Consider the following 21,662-nt stretch of genomic DNA (forward strand, 5'->3'; position numbering starts at 1 on the left):
TCCATTTCTTGAATTGAGACAAATAATTTTTTTTAAGTCTTTGGCAAGCTAAGCGAACCTAGAAAACTATGTCAATAACAATAATAGCAAATACTGAGTGATATATGGACAGCACAGTGATAAATTTTAGAACTGATAACTGGCATCTATTAAATGTCTGGGCATTTATTACATTCAGGAAGCAGCTAAAGTGTAAATTTTAAAAGGACTCTTACCTCTTTACTTTCCTTGAGTGTAATTACAGAAGCGGACATTTCTGTTATTGTCTTACAGTATTCCTCTGTTTTAGCACTTACTGATGCAAAATCTCTCTGAAGTTTTTCTATGGTTGCCTCTTTCTCTTTCAGTATGTGCAATATAGCATCCATCTCACTCTGTCTTGTTGTTAGTGTTCTTCAAACAGGAAGAAAATTATGTTAATACAGTTTATAAAATTAAGGTGTTCAGGAGACTGTCCCTCCACTCACAGTCACAAAACATTCATCTGCATTTAATAAGATTAAGGATAAAATGGCAACACAATAATGATTATTTGTAGGTGTAAGTATTAGATAAAAAACAGCTGTTAAGTTGTGTAAAAGGAAGAGCTATTTTCAAAGTTGTTGCTTTTCTGGTAAGATAGACAATAATGAAGTAATCTAGAAGCAGCTTCCATAATTACAAATGTGAGTAGATCACCACTAACTGGATTCGGCTGTTAGTATACTTTGCAAAAGTAGTCTGTAATGACAATTCTGCCCATTATAGGGTGAAGACTGTTTTTTTGGCCAGAATTCCAAATTTTCCTGAACCAATTTTTGTTGTATGTGAGGTCAAGTTTTATTTGCTACTGTAATGTAATATCAGTAGACTTGTCTGCCTGCAGTTCATAGTCTAGTGGTTAGTGTCAACGCCTCTAGGTTGCTGAGTCCTGGATTCAATCCCTGGCAGCAATAAAGATTTCCTTTGCTTGGGGACTCAGTGTTGATTTATCTTATAGTATCATCTCACCTTCATCAATGTGCAAGTCACTGAAAGGGTGTCTAATAGAGGCTTGCACCTGGCAGCCGAACAATCCCAGGTGGGGTGTCTTCCGGTCAATAATGCGTTAGATAATTTATTTCCAATTTACTAGTTTCCATGGCCACACTGAAATCACTTATTAGTGATTATTTCAAGTTCATCTAAGATTGAAATAAAATACATACCAAACTGATGAATTTTTTGCTGTCCAACAAATAATGTTCACTCAGTACTTTGTGACACAGCCACTGCAGTTAAATTTTAAATGGAAATTCCACAATCACTGTCATTCATCACCACTCTGTGTCATTAGGTGTCAACCTCAAGTACAGTACATCTACATCTACATTCATACTCCGCAAACCACCCAATGGTGTGTGGCGGAGGGCACTTTACATGCCACTGTCATTACCTCCCTTTTCTGTTCCAGTCGCATATGGTTTGCGGGAAGAACGACTGTCTGAAAGCCTCCGCGCGCGCTCGAATCTCTCTAATTTTACATTCGTGATCTCCTTGGGAGGTATAAGTAGGGAGCAGCAATATATTCGATACCTCATCCAGAAACGCACCCTCTCGAAACCTGGCGAGCAAGCTACACCGCGATGCAGAGCGCCTCTCTTGCAGAGTCTGCCACTTGAGTTTGCTAAACATCTCCGTAATGCTATCACGGTTACCAAATAACCCTGTGACGAAATGCGCCGCTCTTCTTTGGATCTTCTCTATCTCCTCTGTCAACCCGACCTGTACGGATACGGATCCCACACTGATGAGCAATACTCAAGTATAGGTCGAACGAGTGTTTTGTAAGCCACCTCCTTTGTTGATGGACTACATTTTCTAAGGACTCTCCCAATGAATCTCAACCTGGTACCCGCCTTACCAACAATTAATTTTATATGATCATTCCACTTCAAATTGTTCCGCATGCATACTCCCAGATATTTTACAGAAGTAACTGCTACCAGTGTTTGTTCAGCTATCATATAATCATACAATAAAGAATCCTTCTTTCTATGTATTCACAATACATTACATTTGTCTATGTTAAGGGTCAGTTGCCACTCCCTCCACCAAGTGCCTATCCGCTGCAGACCTTCCTGCATTTCGCTACAATTTTCTAATGCTGCAACTTCTCTGTATACTACAGCATCATCCGCGAAAAGCCGCATGGAACTTCTGACACTATCTACTAGGTCAGTCATATATATTGTGAAAAGCAATGGTCCCATAACACTCCCCAGTGGCATACCAGAGGTTACTTTAACGTTTGTAGACGTCTCTCCATTGATAACAACATGCTGTGTTCTGTTTGCTAAAAACTCTTCAATCCAGCCACACAGCTGGTCTGATATACCGTAGGCCCTTACTTTGTTTATCAGGCGACAGTGGGGAACTGTATTGAACGCCTTCCGGAAGTCAAGGAAAATAGCATCTACCTGGGAGCCAGTATCTAATATTTTCTGGGTCTCATGAACAAATAAAGCGAGTTGGGTCTCACACAATCGCTATTTCCGGAATCCATGTTGATTCCTACAGAGTAGATTCTGGGATTCCAAAAACGACATGATACGCGAGCAAAACGTGTACGAGAATTCTTCCCTGAGAGACACTTCAAACTGTAATCACTGGAATACAATAGCAGTAGACATTTATAGCAATAATGCATCAAGTTTCAAACTGGACGCTCTTCACATTACGGTATCTGGTGACTTGCAGCGTAGCAAAGCCACAGGGCATTTAAATACGACTTTGCATTAAAATTAGAAAAAAAGAACTGAAGCCTGAATATTCAATATTGATCCAAAAAAAACTCTGTTTTCAAAGATGGATCTGTACTTGTATTTTTTATAAATGTAAAATTCACTCCTGCTTTTGTATGAATGGCTCATTCACCACTATGTAACAAATTTTCACCTGCACATTACAGTCTGTCATTCTCATGAGGTGCAATGGGAAATAGACCTGGTGGTTGAGGACCCTTGGAAAATTACGAAGTTTCCTGAGGTAACAACCATCATCACATCTATTAAACGCCTATCTTCGCCTTCCCTTATGTGACACCACAACTGATTGTTTCTGAAGCAGAATCTAAGAGTGATTAGTACTACAATGACAAACTATGTTTCTTTTTGCCACTGAAGCATTCAACACCCCACAGTCCCTCTCATAATTTAAAGAGTCTTTGAATATTCCTCGACTTTTCTATGACTTTTCCAGTAAATTCAATTACCTTAACAATTACAGAATTTCAGACAAATCACTTCCCTGAGTTAATGTGTAATTTGATTGTTTTACGCTTCCTGAAGGTTCTCTTCATAGTGAGATTTATGCAACAGCATCTCTGAATGAATATAATGACAAATATTCAGTCTCCTGTTTATAGATCTGTATCAAGAAATAAAACGAATAAAACATGAACTACAATTACATACATGGGAAAAAAATCTCCCCAAACAACGGCACAGAGGTAGATACAAAGATATAGTAAAATAAATAAATAGATGCTAGCTTTTGAAACTAGAGATTATTACCTTCCAGGAAAAGGGGGAAAATGGGCTGATGAGATAGACTACCTAGGACAGTCAGCCAGGATCTGGATTAAAGGAAAACTTAACAGAACAAGGTACTAGGGAAATCACCAAAGCAATTAAAGCAAAAGAAAAATTTTGAAAATATGACAAGTTAGAAATAACAAATGGTAGGTCAAATGTAAGAAAATGACTGTTTGAACTAGAAGTACAAATGATGATACAGGAAATTGAGGCAGCAAAGTAGTGAAAAGGAAAGAAATGACAGAATGAAAAAATCTCAAAAAGGCACAAATACAAGTGACAAGAAAGAAAAAATAAGTGGAAAATCATGGGAGTGACAAAGAAGGCTACAGAAGGAGGAAGGAGAAATGAGAGTTTAGTGATAAGAAATAGTTGGTGACAGCTAGGTAGTCGGAAATGAGGGTACTGTAGAACAATGTTTCACATCCTAGCTCCTGAGGTACAGGAATTAGGATGAAAAAGAAAAACTGGTATACATTTGGTGAAGCAAATAGAAGGACATTTGTTATTCTGCACAGCACGTGCTGCATCACTCTTATCAGAATACACTCCCTTTGCCAAACACTTCTCACCGTTAGTGTGAGTTATTAGTACAGATGGGAAACCAAAATGCTGTTATAATACTCGTATCACTTCTGAATATTAATTTTTACCTTTGAATATCTTTGATCGATTTATGGGTGCAAATCACACATCACATTTCATGACAGCTTCTCCCATCACTTTCTTTTTTCATTTTTACCACTAGCATCTGTCTATTGTGCCTTTTGTTATGAACGGTCTGATAGTAGGATGTAACTAGTTTAGCCTAATAGCAATTGTAAAATAAGGATTACAAAAAAAAAGAAAGAACGAATAATAGATGATTGGATTAGCCCAGACACACACACACACACACACACACACACACACACACACACACGAAAATGAACAGTTACTACTCTGAAAGCTAATGAAAGGTATGTGAGGCAGAAACAATGACATGTCCTGAATGAGCCAGGTGTAGCTGACAAGTGAAAAACTGGATAAGCATTGATATGCTTTTCATGTTATAGCAATTTACTTTGGCAATAAACCAAACTCAAAAGGCAGTGCCATGTTCAGAGCATTTGCTGGCAGAGATTGCCTTTAAAAGAAGTCAGCAAATGACCAGAGTCTTTAAAAAAAAAATCAAGGGAGAGGAAACAGTATGAGAAATGTCAACGTGTGGCAGATGTAATCAGCAGCTGGGACAAGCAAATGGTGAGAATGAAGGCCCTAACACACAGTTACTGTTTCTCTCATATCAATGACAAAGCATTAACAAAGCCTCTTGAATTATATACATTCCAGAGGCTTTGAACTACATCATTATTTTTAATTTCTAAAATTTGTTAATAATCTCTCCCATGGCAAATGTAGTGTGCCATTAAGAAACATGTACAAATAGCTCTATTTCTGTCAATAACATTTATCGTTTTCAAGATGCTATAATATTTCTACAAAACAACTGAAGCATCAGAGCAAATAATTTTTTGACTTCACACCAGACCAGAATAAAAAACACTGTATTGTAAATTTGTATATCCATTTTTCATCACACCAGAAGCACAGGTAATTCGAGTGTCATCTATACAATCAATACTCTGCCAAGCAAATCCACTTTAATTATATCAACAGTTTCATTCATATTACGCAATAAAATCAACTATACTAAATAAAATCGCAGAAATGTGGTCCTCCAAGTATTCTCAAATGTGTGATGGTACCCATCACATATTTTACTAATTTAGAGTTTAAACAATAAAATACTTTGATTTTATTTACAAAACATTTCAGAACACATGACCTACTTTTATGGCTTGCTTTTACTATTAACTTCATTGTTCACTAACCAAACAGGCTGAAGACTTAAATTTTGGGGAAATGGTTGCCCAATGTCAGCTTGTGATGGCACTGGTTTATTTATCTTCTTAAATAATTTAACAATAAAAATAATCAATTTTTGACATCATCAATGGGCAAAAGCAGAGGGCATATACTGGCGTCACACAATAACCTGTTGCAGAGCATGCTCTACAACAGGACAGTCATGATCTCGGTGCCGGTTTCACCACCCGCACAATCTGAATTCTTCACCCAGGCACCAGATTCTCAGAACTCAGCAGGTGGAAACTACACCTACAATATGTCCTCGGTTCTCGCAACCCACGTGGCCATAAATTATGTTAATTCCTTCCATCTCAGCATTTCCTCACAGTAACTACTCCTTTCTTCACTCCAATTTAGTTTTCTACATCTTTCATTTTCTGACCTGTCTATTATTCGGCCGTTCACCTCCCACCTCTGTTAGATACAATGCACTTAGCTCTTCACTCATATTACCTTGTGCATGATGTTTTAGTTGTAATCTCTGTCTTGAATATTACCCTGTCTTTCACCTTTAAGCTCTCAGGTTTTCACATCTAGTCCAGTGTGCAGTTCCCAATAATCTGTCATTCCTTCTCATCCTGTACAGTAGGTCTCCCCTGACCCATGGTTCTGGATGACCTTTCTGAAGTGTGCCCCTTTTCCTCAGCTTCTCCAGTGCTTTCCCTTCACCCCTCTTCCTTCCCATCCAACTCTTCTACCGGAAGAAGGAGCCACTGGCTCCAAAAACTTGTGCAAGTTAAACCTTTTTGTGAGTGTGTTCTAGAGCCGCCACTTGCTGAGTAGATTTTTTTTACATTATATTATCATAAAATTGTTTATCTTCATTTTTATATTAGTCCATGTCACCATCATTCCTTCTTATGTAAGCCTCTTGTAAGTCTTTGTTGTCATCTGTTTTGTGCAAACTGCCATCTGTTTTCTGCCTCTTTGATCGATTGTTTATCTGTACTCAACACTTTGCCCCTACTTCTTTTCTAGTACCGATTTCCATGCACATAGACAGGCCCATTGTTAGCATGTGTTGGTTGTGAAAATTATCGCGTAATTTCGCTATTTCCAGAAACCTAATTGCGGAGGAGGAGGAGGAGGAGGAGGAGGAGGAGAGGGGGGGGGGGGGGGGGGGGGGAGAGATCTCACACTGTGTTTTATGAGAGGTTCACTCTACAGAAATCTCTACTGGTTTTTCAAATGTTTTTAACACTTCACATAGTATGCTGAATAACAGAGAGCAAAGGAATTACCACTTTGCAAGGCACAAATCCCGAATGAGAAACCCCTATTTGTGGGCTTTCAAAATAATAAAGTGAATGTAATGAGGTGACCCTCAGCTACGTACCCTCCAACTCAACGTTGAAATATTAAACGTTTTGGCTGGCTTCGTTCTCTAAGGGCATTACAGGCCAAAAACTGCTGAGTATACAGAATATGACACGAATACACACATGAATTGAATGGTCGAATGTTTCTATCACCCAGCAATTGCGAATTATGAAAGTAACATATAAATTTATAAATGCAATATTGCAATTAAATAAAATTTTCAGGTATTATCTTAATGACTTTAAATGACGAGTACAACAGTAGAAGTACTTTTGAGAATGCGGTATATTTCAGCAGAACACTTATTGGTGTTGATGGTTCTGCAATTAAATAAAATATAAATTGAATAACAGGGAAACAATAGATTCCTACTTCACGTAATTAGGTATGAACAACAACACAGCTCGCAATATATTCACTTCTGAATCATAGTACGACTTCACTGCAGAAGCCATGGAAATCACACAAGAGCACCGGTCGGCACTCTGAATTATTTCTATCCTCCGCGACCACGCGCAAACTGCTCCACTGTCCAAGTCTTTCCGCCGACTCTGCATTCGTCGCGTCCAGCACTTCCCAATGTCCTGTGCCATACCGTCAAGAACTTCCCCACTGCCAGAACTACCTCGTGTCCTCTCTGGAAACAATTCTTTTCCCCCAATTCAACAGTCTCACCATTAACGAGTGCTATGATTGGCTAGAGCGCTCCATCCATGTCTCCAAGACAATGTACACTCACAAACATATTTAAGCACATACGAAATACTGGATTTACATTTAACTACTTGAAATTAAATAAATATTTCTATTGCTGGACCATAAACACGCTCAAACACATTATTAGATACATAAACAACTGTGCTTTCTAAAACACAGTAAATATTTAACCAATTCCTTAATGAATAGTATATATCGGATATAAACAAAGACATAGATGAATAAATATATTTATAAGCAGGCTGCTACCGTTTTTTCGTGTAGCTGTGGAGTCCTTAAGACCTGACATCATCGATAGTAATCGGCCACTTTGACCTCCAATAACTCATGTACTATTCAAGTTATATGCCTGTAATTTTTACCAATTTAGGTTTACACTAATAGCATTCTAAAGACACGTCGACCAATGAAATCGGATGAAGCGTTTAGATTTTGGAAATTCGTTGCTAGGTGTTACTTGTATAATTTACTGTCAGATACTAAACTTTAAACTAATAAAGATATTGAAAATCTGATTACACCATCAGAATCGTCATGCAAATAATGGTAATGTACATGTTTATTTTTGAGGTATCACGATTCATCTGGTTAATATTAATTTCTATACAAACTGTGAAATGTCTGCCATGATGGTTTCATAACATCCGCCCTCCTTCATCGACACAGCGTCACAATGGAATTCCCAGCCACATGCTCGATGGACCACGTGGTCCGGCCATTGCGTGGCATCACGCACTTGCTAACGAGCCGCGCCTTGCCGAGCGGCGTGAGTGGTGGCCGCCAAATCTCAACATAGAGTATTTTCAGGGCGCCACAACTCGCCCATTACATCACACACCTCTACTTATTAACATTCTGGTTTGCCAGAATGTTCAGAAGTTAGACCCTTCAGTTCATACAAGTACATATAAAACAAATTTCAAAGAACAGAATTAAAAGATTAAACACCAGGCCAATCTTTGTAGTGGTGTGGGAGCAGCATGAATTGCGAAATAACTTAAATTAAAACAAATTATGAACGAAACAGGATATTAATTAAATGCCTGAATTTTAGTTATGCAAAAATAATCATGAATTTTGTAATAAACTAACACAAATTATGAACAAAATGGCATATTAATTAAATGCCTGGATTTCAGTTATGTATAATCAATTTTTTGGACAAGAAATAAAATATTTAAATGCATTTTCACTTTTTTTTGCGATTGTGGAAGCACTTTTTATGCCACACACTCAGCGCCAAGGCGCCTTCTTGCACTAACTTTTCCGTTGCACTAAACATGCTCACACGGATTTTAGCACGAAGTAATGATCAACTCACATCAGTCTTTTGACCAAGTGCCTCGCAGAAATCGTGTCTGCCTCTGAATTCCAAGTTCCACCGTTTATCGTGACAAATCTGTCTACAACAAAAACCAAAAGAAGACACCCCTCAAGAAACCACTTCCCAAAACCAACCAAGATCCTCGCTACAGATTCCCTCCACCGGAAAACGATCCTGTAGGAACAAAGTCACAAGGCAAACGACTACTCATAATACGCTCAAATTCCCACAAGTTCTATTTAATTGACTTCAATCAATCCTTCCTACCTCCACGCACTAAAATTGCGTGCACACACAATTACAATTTTAATACCCTTCAAATTGACCACTAAATTCTTGGCCACACTCTTATACAAAGCATAAATTAATACATATTTTACTTAAATCCACTAGGTCACTGACCTCCATGCACCCTCAGTGCTTAAACTTTGCCCTTTTGCACACATACAGTGCCACAATAAACTACCAAATTACTAACGAATCCCCAAATAGACATATAAATTATCCCTGCAAAATTACTACTACTAATTACAGATTAGAACATCTTTTCACTTCTGCCCTTTCTCTATATACCCTTAGCAATTTTAAACTTCTCTTGTTTCCACATATGCAGCAGCAATGACCGTAATGTTTTACCGTACGAACGTCCGCCCCGGTAGCTGAGTGGTCAGCGTGACAGACTGTCAATACTAAGGGCCCGGGTTCGATTCCCGGCTGGGTCGGAAATTTTCTTCGCTCAGGGACTGGGTGTTGTGTTGTCCTAATCATCATCATTTCATCCCCATCGACGCGCAGGTCGCTGAAGTGGCGTCAAATCGAAAGACCTGCACCAGGCGAACAGTCTACCCGACGGGAGGCCCTAGCCACACGACATTTCCATTTATACCGTACGAACGCCAATCGGTCGCACGAGAATCACACTCCTCTTTTGTATGCAAATTTGTACGAACATCATTACACAAACCATCCCCACCCACACTATTTACTTCAGCCCTCTCTAAATTTTCTGTTAGTTCTTCCACACATTTCGCCAATTCACTACCCACAGCATACACAACTTTACTGTTTTCCCCCTCCAAAATATCGACACTTGCAGCTTCAACAAAATTACAGATTAATTCACTGTTAAACACTTTATCTTCCTGACATAATACATGGATGCCTAAGCCATCATTACCATAAATATTCATTTCAGCAACCTTATCTGCTGATAAACCATTTAAATAACTACATAAATTCGCCTCAGAAATCTTACTTTCCTCCGTCGACACATTAACTTTACGTGAATCGTACACAACTTTAGCCTCCGACACTATATTACACAAATTGCTGCTACCTTGTTGTACAATTTTGGGACTTCCAGACTTGCTACATTCCGCTGTGATCGGACAAAAATCAGCACACATTGCCATTTCTACACACTTTTCATCCAGATTAACCCCCGATCCTACTTTACATACATTCTCACATTCATACTCTGACAAACATTTTAGATCCACACATTCATCAATAAGTTTTGTTTTGCCTTCATTCATGACTAGAAACGTGTAAATTCCTTCCTCCGAAGTATCAATACCAGTAGCTTTTACATCATTACATAAATTACCATTACTCTGTTCCTTTAAACAGAAATCATCTATCTCCGCCGATACATTTTTAACTTCAACTGCTGGCGAAACCAATGCTAAGTCACCCTTAGTAACATTGACGCTTTCCGCCAAAACACAATCACCCTCACTTGCAGCTGGCGGGACCAAGGCTACACCGCCTTCACTAACATCGACACTTTTCACCGACTCACAAACACTTGCTACTACAACACCTTCCTGACAGCAACTGCTACTATTTGCTAATACCTCTTCAGAACTCTCCACACAATCCGCTTTCACAAAATTCATCTCCTCTTTAACTTCTTTTCGAACCACTGAATCTTTCCAGTCACCACCATTCACACACTCATTCATTACAATTTACATCATTCCCCACAAATTTATTCCCATTACTTTTATTTACATCTCTCACAAATCTATGCTTCTCTCGTTTCCGCCTGCTTTTACTGACAGGGCCACCTATATAGCCTTTGTCTTTAACATACTCCATATTACATATTTGTTGCCTTTCTCCAAACCTATCAACATTTCTACCATTACCATTATCTCCAGTCCTTTTCATCGTCTGTTCAGATCGCCATCCCCGGACCTGAGATGTGGCGAACATGTTTCCCGACCGGTTGTTACACGATTGCACTTTGCGCGAAATCTCTCCCATCAAATCTGCATTCTGTACTTAGGTCCCATTCACGGAAATCATCACTCCTGTTCGTTCTCCAACCATTCTGCTCATTCCAGCTACTATCTCCCTGAAAATTCCTTTGATTTCTCTCATGATTATTATTTTGGCGATGATTATCTGGATTCCCATTTTGATAACTACTGTCGGGTTTGCTCTGAGGTTTCAACTTCAAAGCGCTCTCTAATTTTTCTACAAATTCAAGAAATTCGTCCACGAAATCACATGGACTATGGACAAGATCCCACTGCAAATCTTCGGGTAATCACCTTTTTAACTTGGTGATTTCCATTAAAAGCCCAAATGGATGTTTCACATGCATAAGCTTGCCACGTTCGCGTTTGCAAAAATCTCTCATCATCCCGTTACCGTACCTGTAACACAGCCCGTTTAAAGATTCATTTTGGATCCGCATCTATTTCGCCTCTCTCCAAAATTTATTCAAAAAACACTTTTTGAACTCTTCATATGATTCACACGAACTACATTTAACATTTGCCCTAGACTGTGGGTCTCCCTCCAAATGCCATTTAACGTATTTTATTTTTGCTTCGTCGACATGCCATGAACAAAAGTGTCCCTACATGCAGCCAAGAAATTTCATGGGTGATATCTTCCATCATCTGTGCAACATTTCACAGATCCGGTATTTGCCCAAGGGATATTTACAACCGTCGTGGCCTGTTGGGAGGCTAACAAATTTAATTCACTTTTTATCTGTCGCATTTGTTTTTTAAATTCATTTTCACTAGTGATACTGGACTCTATCTTATCTTTAATTTTCCCCATTTCTTTCTCCCCCTCATCTACACGATTGGCAATGTCACAAATTGCTAAATTTACATCGCTTTTATGAGCATCTTGTGCTTTTATACAGTCGCTTACCTTGTCCCAAGTTCTGTCAGCACCTTATCAGTTTTCTCCCCAATATCTTTCTTCACCGATTCGATTTTAGATTTTACTATTACAATTTTGACTGTAATTTCCCCCATATCCACTCGAACGCATTTTAATTTATCATCAATTGCTTTTTCAATTTTACCCATAATTTTTTCAACATCATCTTTCACAGTGGAACCTATTTCAGTTCACATTGTACCCATATCAGTCCGAACTGTATCCGTAACTGTTTGCAATGTGCCCATACCTGTTCGCAGTGTACTCATTTCTGTTCAAACTGCACTGATATTATTTGCCATTCCCTGGATCATTTGCAATAGCTGAGACATCATATTTTCCCCACATTCATTCTCCTTGCCTGAATTCCTACTAGTTACACTTTCGCGCTCTGATTTCGGACTAACCGGCTCACTTCCGTTTTGAAAATTACATGTACTAGGTGATTGTTTTATATTCGCAAGATCTATAAGTGGAGCTTGAACTTCAGAGTCACACGTTGTCTCACTATTTGCACAGGCACTTATCTGGTCTGAGATGGTTCCCTCTGCCATATGATGCCGTCTGTTGTAGTGGAAGCCGACATTGAAGACTGCCCTGGAGTACTCGGAGACACTGCCGTTGTACTGCTGCTGGACTGCGTCCGCCACTGGAGAAGTCACCTGATGTAATTGTAGCTGCCGCCGGTTACCGCGTATTCCAACCGTCTCTGATACCACTGTCCGTTAACCGCACTAACCGCTACTGTTCCCTGCACTCAACTTCTTTAGACACTGAGCTCCCATGCAAATTGCCTTTAACGTGATAGATTAAGACCTCTATCGATAGATAGCATGTGTTGGTTGTGAAAATTACTGTGTAATTTCACTATTTTCAGAAGCCTACTTGCGAAGAAAAAAACGATCTCTCACTGTGTTTTATGAGAGGTTCACTCTGCAGAAATCTCTACTGGTTTTGCAAAGGTTTTTTTTTACACTTCGCATAGTATGCTGAATAACAGAGAGCAAAGGAATTACCACTTTACAGGGCACAAATTCCGGATGAGAAACCCCGAATTGCGGGCTTTCAAAATAATAAAGTGAATGTAATCAGGTGACCCTCAGCTACATACCCTCCGACTCAACATTGAAATATTAAAAATTTTGGCTGGTTTCATTGTCTAGGGGCTGGGATACGTAGTTGCCACATTACAGGTCAAATTCTGCTGAGTCTACAGTATACAGTAAGAACGCACACATTAATCGAATGGTCGAAGGTTTCCATCACTTGGCAATTGCGAATTATGAAAGTAACATATAAATTTATAAATGAAATACTGCAATTAAATAAAATCTGCAGGTACTATCTTAACGACTTTAAATGATGAGTACGATAGTAGAAGTACTTTTGAGAAAGCGGTATATTTTGGCAAAACAATTATTGGTGTCGATGGTCCTACAATTAAATGAAATACAGTAAAACTTCGTTAACACGAATCCGAAGGGACCGAAAAATCAGGAGTTCAAGTTAAAAAATTAATCATGTTATTGTAGACTTATAACACTATAAAGTGATTGTAAAATCCAAGTACTCACAAATTATGTACGTTACTTTCTTAGAAAAAATTCGGTCACGGTTCGCTGATGTTCATGGGAATGATAATATTTTGTAATTTCACAACCAACTGTAATGATAGCATCCGTAAACCCAGCAGTGACGTCGGATGTTGAAGCGAACCATTCTAAACAGTCTAAGGCTCTAGTAAAAATCTCCTGATGGGTAGGTGGAATGGTATCTGTACTCTCTTCCTCTTCACTTTTTTCTGATGGCCCTTCTTGCACCTCATTCACAGCTTCTGGCACATCCGATTCCACAGAAGCACATACGGCAACATCGTCGTCTACACTAATGAATTCTTCAAAAGTAATATCAAGGTTCGCAACATCCTGCAGAACTGTGCATTCATCAGGTGAAGTGACATCATCTAACTCGTGGACATCATCAGTGTTGCTATGTCTCCAGGCTTTGTTAAAGCACTTCCCTATATGATGTGGTGATACTGAGTTCCAGGCTGCTGCGATGGCTTTTATTGCGTCAAGCAGATTCCAATTTGGCATTGCACTATTGTTTTCAGCAGCACGAATTGCAGCTCTTACAAGTCGCTTACAATAAGCTCTCTTTATGAGAGAGATTATGCCTTGGTCCAAAGGCTGAAGGCGGCTTGTGGCGTTGGGTGGAAAAAACTGAACCTTTATGTTGGATAGGTTCAGATCATGAACATTATGGGCAGTACATCTGTCGAATGTAAGAAGAACATGTCTATTTTGAGCAACCATTCAACTGTTGAGACGAAGAAGCCACTTGCAAAATGATGTGCCATCGATCCAAGGTTTCTTGTGGTGAGAGTAGATGCAAGGTCGTGTCCATATTTATGTTTTTAAAACAATTTGGTTTCTCACATTTACCGATAACTCAGGGACGAAACTTCTCACTGCCGTCAGCATTACAGCACAGTACGACAGTCACACGTTGTTTGCTTCATGCTCCACCGTGACACTTATCACCTTTTATCCCCAGGGTGTGATTTGGAAAAAGATTGTAGAAGAATCCAGTTTCATCCACATTAAACGCATCACACGAGGCATACTTTTCCCTCACTCGGTCGAATTCATGTAACCAGCTGTTCGCACTTTCGTCATCAACTTTATTTGCTTCACCACAAATTTGTATAGATGAAATTGAATGTCTGTTTTGGAACCGATACAACCAACCAGCAGAACAATGGAAGTCTTTGATGCCCATATCTTTACCAATATAATTTGCTTTTGACTGAATCACAGGGCTAGTTAAAGGTATGTTAGGTGCACGAATATCATTGAACCGTTCTAGCAGTAACGTCTCAATGTCTTCATACTTGGTGGTATGATGTCGTTTAGATTTGTCTCCAGAATCTGATGCCCCGATGCCGCAGCATTAATAATTTTTTCTCGATTCTTAATAATCGTAGATAAAGTAGATTTGTTGTTGTTGTTGTTGTTGTGGTCTTCAGTCCTGAGACTGGTTTGATGCAGCTCTCCATGCTACTCTATCCTGTGCAAGCTTCTTCATCTCCCAGTACCTACTGCAACCTACATCCTTCTGAATCTGCTTAGTGTATTGATCCCTTGGTCTCCCTCTACGATTTTTACACTCCACGCTACCCTCCAATGCTAAATTTGTGATCCCTTGATGCCTCAAAACATGTCCTACCAACCGATCCCGTCTTCTAGTCAAGTTGTGCCACAAACTTCTCTTCTCCCCAATCCTATTCAACACCTCCTTATTAGTTACGTGATCTACCCACCTCATCTTCAGCATTCTTCTGTAGCACCACATTTCGAAAGCTTCTATTCTCTTCTTGTCCAAACTAGTTATCGTCCATGTTTCACTTCCATACATGGCTACACTCCATACAAATACTTTCAGAAACGACTTCCTGACACTTACTCGATGCCAACAAATTTCTCTTCTTCAGAAACGATTTCCTTGCCATTGCCAGTCTACATTTTATATCCTCTCTACTTCGACCATCATCAGTTATTTTACTCCCTAAATAGCAAAACTCCTTTACTACTTTAAGTGTCTCATTTCCTAATCTAATCCCCTCAGCATCACCCGATTTAATTTGACTACATTCCATTATCCTCGTTTTGCTTTTGTTGATGTTCATCTTATATCCTCCTTTCAAGACACTGTCCATTCCGTTCAACTGCTCTTCCAAGTCCTTTGCTGTCTCTGACGGAATTACAATGTCATCGGCGAACCTCAAAGTTTTTACTTCTTCTCCATGAATTTTAATACCTACTCCGAATTTTTCTTTTGTTTCCTTTACTGCTTGCTCAATATACAGATTGAATAACATTGGGGAGAGGCTACAACCCTGTCTCACTCCTTTCCCAACCACTGCTTCCCTTTCATGCCCCTCGACTCTTATAACTGCCACCTGGCTTCTGTAAAAATTGTAAATAGCCTTTCGCTCCCTGTATTTTACCCCTGCCACCTTCAGAATTTGAAAGAGAGTATTCCAGTTAACGTTGTCAAAAGCTTTCTCTAAGTCTACAAATGCCAGAAACGTAGGTTTGCCTTTTCTTAATCTTTCTTCTAAGATAAGTCGTAAGGTTAGTATTGCCTCACGTGTTCCAACATTTCTACAGAATCCAAACTGATCTTCCCCGAGGTCCGCTTCTACCAGTATTTCCATTCGTCTGTAAAGAATTCGCGTTAGTATTTTGCAGCTGTGACTTATTAAACTGATAGCTCGGTAATTTTCACATCTGTCAACACCTGCTTTCTTTGGGATTGGAATAATTATATTCTTCTTGAAGTCTGTGGGTATTTCGCCTGTCTCATACATCTTGCTCACCAGATGGTAGAGTTTTGTCATGACTGGCTCTCCCAAGGCCATCAGTAGTTCTAATGGAATAAAGTAGATTTAGGTACTGCAAACTGCTCTGCAATTGCTGTTTTCTTGGTACCATGGTCCACTTCATCTAGAATCTTAAGCTTTAACTGTACATTTAGAGCTGTCCGTTTCCTCTTTGCCATTTCCAAGTGCTATGGTACCAGCTGTAACTGTAGTTTTTATTCAGCATTCCAACTTGATACGGCTACGACTAACAGAACACCTGTCAAATCTGGCACAGTACATTCCTAAATGCTGCTGCACACATTATGGAATGTCTTACAATGTACAGCATACGCTGATTGCTGAGGTGATAATTGCGGCTACCGACCTACAATATGTTAAAAACAAGTCAACAGTAAGTATAATTAGCTTTGTAGCTACATTTCCTATGTTGATTTTGGAAAAAAAATTACACTTTAGAATACTGTAAGGTCAGAAGTTTGTGTTAAGGTGAAATTTAATTACGCTAGGAACTGAAACAGAATTCGTAATTCACCTTAACTGAAAATCGTGTTAACCGATAAAACATACCATAAGAACTAATGTATTCCTGGTGGGACCAATATTTTTGTCATGTTAACTGCAAGTTCGTCTTATACGAGTTCACGCTAATGAGGTTATACTGTATAAGTTGAACAACAGGAAAACAATAGATTTCTACTTCATGTAATTAGTTATGAACAACAACACAGCTCGCAATATATTCCCTTCTGAATGCATACTGCGACTTCACTGCAGAAGCCATGGAAATCACACAACAGCACAGGTCGGCACTCCGAAATATTTCTATCCTCCACAACCACGCGCAAACGGCTCCACTGTCCAAGTCTTTCCACAAACTCTGCATCCGTCGCGTCCAGCACTTCCCATGTCCTGTGCCATACCGTCCAGAACAGCCCCACTGTCAGAACTACCTCGTGTCCTCTCCGGAAACAATTCTTTTCCCCCAATTCCATACAGTCTCACCATTAAACGAGTGCTATGATTGGCTAGAGCGCTCCATCCATGTCTCCAAGACAATGTACACTCACAAACATATTTAAGCACATACGAAATACTGGATTTACATTTAACTACTTGAAATTAAATAAATATTTCTACGGCTGGACCATAAACACGCTCTAACACGCATTATTAGATACATAAACAAATTAAATAAACATATATCAAAGGAATAGAACAAAAGGTAGGCCAGTAGCCTAATGTCTCTGTGCTTTCTAAAACACAGTAAATATTTAATCAATTCCTTAATGAATAGTATATATCAGATATAAACAAAGACATAGATGAATAAATATATTTATAAGCAGGCTGCTACCGTTTTTTCGTGTAACTGTGGAGTACTTATGGCCTGACGCCATTGATAGTAATCAGCCACTTTGACCTCCAATAACTCATGTACTATTCAAGTTACATGCCTGTAATTTATACCAATTTAGGTTTACACTAATAGCTTTCTAAAGACACGTCGACCAATGAAATCGGATGAAGCGTTTAGATTTTAGAAATTCATTGCTAGGTGTTACTTGTATAATTTACTGTCAGATGCTGAACTTTAAACTAATAAAGATATTGAAAATCTGATTACACCATCAGAAATGTTGTGAAAATAATGGTAATGCACATGTTTCTTTTTGAGGTATCATGATTCATCTGGTTACTATTAATTTCTATACGAACTGTGAAATGTCTGCCATGATGGTTTCTCTATGTCCGCCATCTTTGGCATTCTCGGCGTGTCTCCTTCATTGACACAGCGTCACAATGGAATTCCCAGCTATGTGCTTGATGGACCACGTGGTCTGGCGATTGCGTGGCATCACGCGCTTGCTAACGAGCCGCGCCTTCCCGAGCGGTGGCCGCCAACTCTGAACTTAGAATATTTTCAGGGCGCCACAACTCGCCCGTTACCTCACATCCCGCCAATTTATTTGTAAATTTGACACCTATTTTCTTTCTCACCCTTCACTTACGTTGTTTATAAGCAATTCTTTCACGTTTCTGTGTGTTTGTTTTTCTCCAAACTGCTCTGATCGACTTTTACTGCCGTATCCTACATTACTTTATTCCCCAAGCAAAGTATTTTACATTTCCTCCTATGACTGCCTCTTTCTGTTTGCCTGGTTTTTACAAAGGCTGTCTCATTTCATGACTTTGCCTATCGATGTTTTCCTTTTCCAATCTCTCTCTCTCTCTCTCTCTCTCTCTCTCTCTCTCTTTATATGGTAGACCACTCTTCTGGTGAGAAATCCTCGTCCACTCATTGCCTCTTGCTAACAGTTGTCTGTTCTTGATTTTTCCGAATTTTTTCCTTGCCTTTCTTCTGGTTTCCTATCCTTTTCCAACCTCTACCTCTTAAAACTGCCTTTACTTCATATGGCCATAATGAATCGCATCACATATTACACCTGTTCTTCCCAAAAACATGCTTTTGCACTATCAAAACTAAGGTCCCAGATTCTGTTTCTTGAAACCTGCTTGTCCCTCTGCAGCAAGCATATTTGTTTGGATGCAGACTCTTTAAGGCAATACACCACTATTCTTACCTCAGCCTTCACTGGTTGTAATTACCCCACCATCCTAGTCCAATAGCTAATTTCCCATGCCATCACATCCAATCCTGGTACTACTGATGCCTATTAAAAACAACTTCGGAGCACACCACTTGTCACTCTGTATTATCCTGGTCTTAAATGTACACTACTGGCCATTAAAATTTCTACACCACGAAGATGACGGGCTACAGACGTGAAATCTAACTGACAGGAAGAAGATGCTGTGATATGCAAATGATTAGCTTTTCAGAGCATTCACACAGGGTTGGTGCCGGTGGCAACACCAACAACGTGCTGACATGAGGAAAGTTTCCAACTGATTTCTCATACACAAACAGCAGTTGACCAGCGTTGCCTGGTGAAACATTGTTGTGATGCCTCCTGCAAGGAGGAGAAATGCGTACCATCATGTTTCCGACTTTGATAAAGGTCGGATTGTAGCCTATCGCGACTGCGGTTTATCGTATCGCGACATTGGTGCTCGCGTTGGTCGAGATCCAATGACTGTTAGCAGAATATGGAATCGGTGGGTTCAGGAGGGGAATACGGAACGCCGTGCTGGATCCCAATGGCCTCGTATCACTAGCAGTCGAGATGACAGGCATCTTATCCGCATGGCTGTAACGGATCGTGCAACCACGTCTCGATTCCTGAGTCAACAGATGGGGACGTTTGCAAGACAACAACCATCTGCACGAACAGTTTGATGACGTTTGCAGCAGCATGGACTATAAGCTCGGAGACCATGGCTGTGGTTACCCTTGACGATGCATCACAGGCAGGAGTGCCTGCAATGGCGTACATTGGAAGCGTGTATTCATCATCGCCATACTGGAGTATCACCCGGCGTGATGGTATAGTGTGCCATTGGTTACACGTCTCGGACATCTCTTGTTCGCATTGACGGCACTTTGAACAGAGGACATTACATTTCAGATGTGTTACAACCCGTGGCTCTACCCTTCATTTGATCCCTGTGAAACCCTACTTTTCAGCAGGATAATGCATGACCACATGTTGCAAGTCCTGTACGGGCCTTTCTGGATACAGAAAATGTTTGACTGCTGCCCTGGCCAGCACATTCTCCAGAGCTCTCACCAACTGAAAACGTCTGGTCAATGGTGACCGAGCAACTGGCTCATCACAATACGCCAGTCACTACTCTTGATGAACTGTGGTATCGTGTTGAAGCTGCATGGTCAGCTGTACCTGTGCACGCTATTCAAGCTCTGTTTGACTCAATGCCTAGGCGTACCAAGGCCGTTATTACGGCCAGAGGTGGTTGTTCTGGGTACTGATTTCTCAGGATCTATGCATCCAAATTGTGTGAAAATGTAATCACATGTCAGTTCTAGTATAATATATTTGTCCAATGAATACCCGTTTATCATCTACATTTCTTCTTGGTGTAGCAATTTTAATGGCCAGTAGTGTATTAATCAACTACTTCGACAAGGCCCTGACTTCCTTAAATCATGCTCTGAAAGGAGATCAATTCTGTCTGAGATTTTGCCCACCACTTCTAGAGCAGCTTTTCTTTTCATCACCCTCCCAATCTCTGCACTATCCTTGTGAGACCCTATGCTGTCCTGCACCCATCTCCCTACCCTATGAATCCTACCCCTGTGACCGCCCCTGCTGCAAGACTTGCCCTATGCACCATCCTATCACCACCTATACCTGCCCTGTCACTAGCATAACATACTATCAAAGGGAGAGCCATCTGTGAAATGACACGTCATATACCCGCTGTTATGTAAATACTGTTCAGCCTTTTCCATCAGAATAACTACTACGCAGTTATCAGTCAGAATGAATGGGAATAGGCGACGGGTTTATACTGGCAACATACAATATCCTGTTGCAGAGCATGCTCTACAAGGCAGTCGTGACCTCGCTGCCTGTTTCACCACATGTGCCATCTGGATTCTTCCCTCAGACACCAGTTTCTCAGAACTCCGCGGGTAGAAACTAGCACTACAAAATGTCCTCTGGTCTTGCCACCCAAGTGGCTTTAATTTATGTTAATTCATTCTGTCTCAGCATTTTCTCACGGTAACTACCCCTTTCTTCACTCAATTTTAGTTTTCTATATCTTTCATTTTCTGCCCCGTCTATTTTTTGTCGTCCTCCCTCCCAACTCTGTTACATACAATGAACTTAGTTTTTCACTCTTATTACCTTGTGCATGATATTTTAGTAGTGATCTCTGTCTTGCATATTACCCTGTCTTTCAACTTTAAGCTCTCAGGCTTTCAGACCTCGTCCAATGCAGTCCCCAATAATCAGTCTTTCCTTCTCATCCTGTCCAGTAAGTCTCCTCTGACCCAGGGTTCTGGGCGACTTTTCCAAACTGTATCCCTTCCCTAGACCTCTCCAGTGCTTTTCCTTCACCCCTTTTCTTTTCTCTCCAACTCTTCTGCTGTATGAAGGAGCTACTGGCTCTGAAAGCTTGTGTAAGTTAAACCTGTGTGTGTGTGTGTGTGTGTGTGTGTGTGTGTGTGTGTGTGTGTGTGGTTTTTTCTGCTCCCGCTGTTTGGTAAGTAGATTTTTTATCCATCCAGTTACATTATATGCTTAAATAATTTGTTTGTTTATTCTTTCATTATTAGACTCAGTTAGTAACACTCACTTATATCCTTAAATATGTCACTCACCAATCGGCCCTGACA

At 40.0% G+C, this 21,662-nt stretch overlaps 1 protein-coding gene across 2 annotated transcripts in view; it reads right to left on the reverse strand.

Annotated features, from left to right (window-relative positions):
- The window catches only part of LOC124622494, a 151,994-nt gene that overhangs the window by 86,111 nt on the left and 44,221 nt on the right, over window positions 1-21,662 (reverse strand). For both annotated transcript variants that reach the window (XR_006980636.1, XM_047148207.1), the window contains exon 5: window positions 216-393. Coding sequence is in view for 1 of the 2 variants with exons in the window: in XM_047148207.1 (XP_047004163.1) it covers window positions 216-393 (178 nt within the window). In the remaining variant the exon portion in view is untranslated. The remainder of the gene's footprint in view (window positions 1-215; window positions 394-21,662) is intronic.

This window comes from Schistocerca americana, chromosome 7 (assembly GCF_021461395.2).
Source record: "Schistocerca americana isolate TAMUIC-IGC-003095 chromosome 7, iqSchAmer2.1, whole genome shotgun sequence".
Classification (NCBI taxonomy): domain Eukaryota; kingdom Metazoa; phylum Arthropoda; class Insecta; order Orthoptera; family Acrididae; genus Schistocerca; species Schistocerca americana.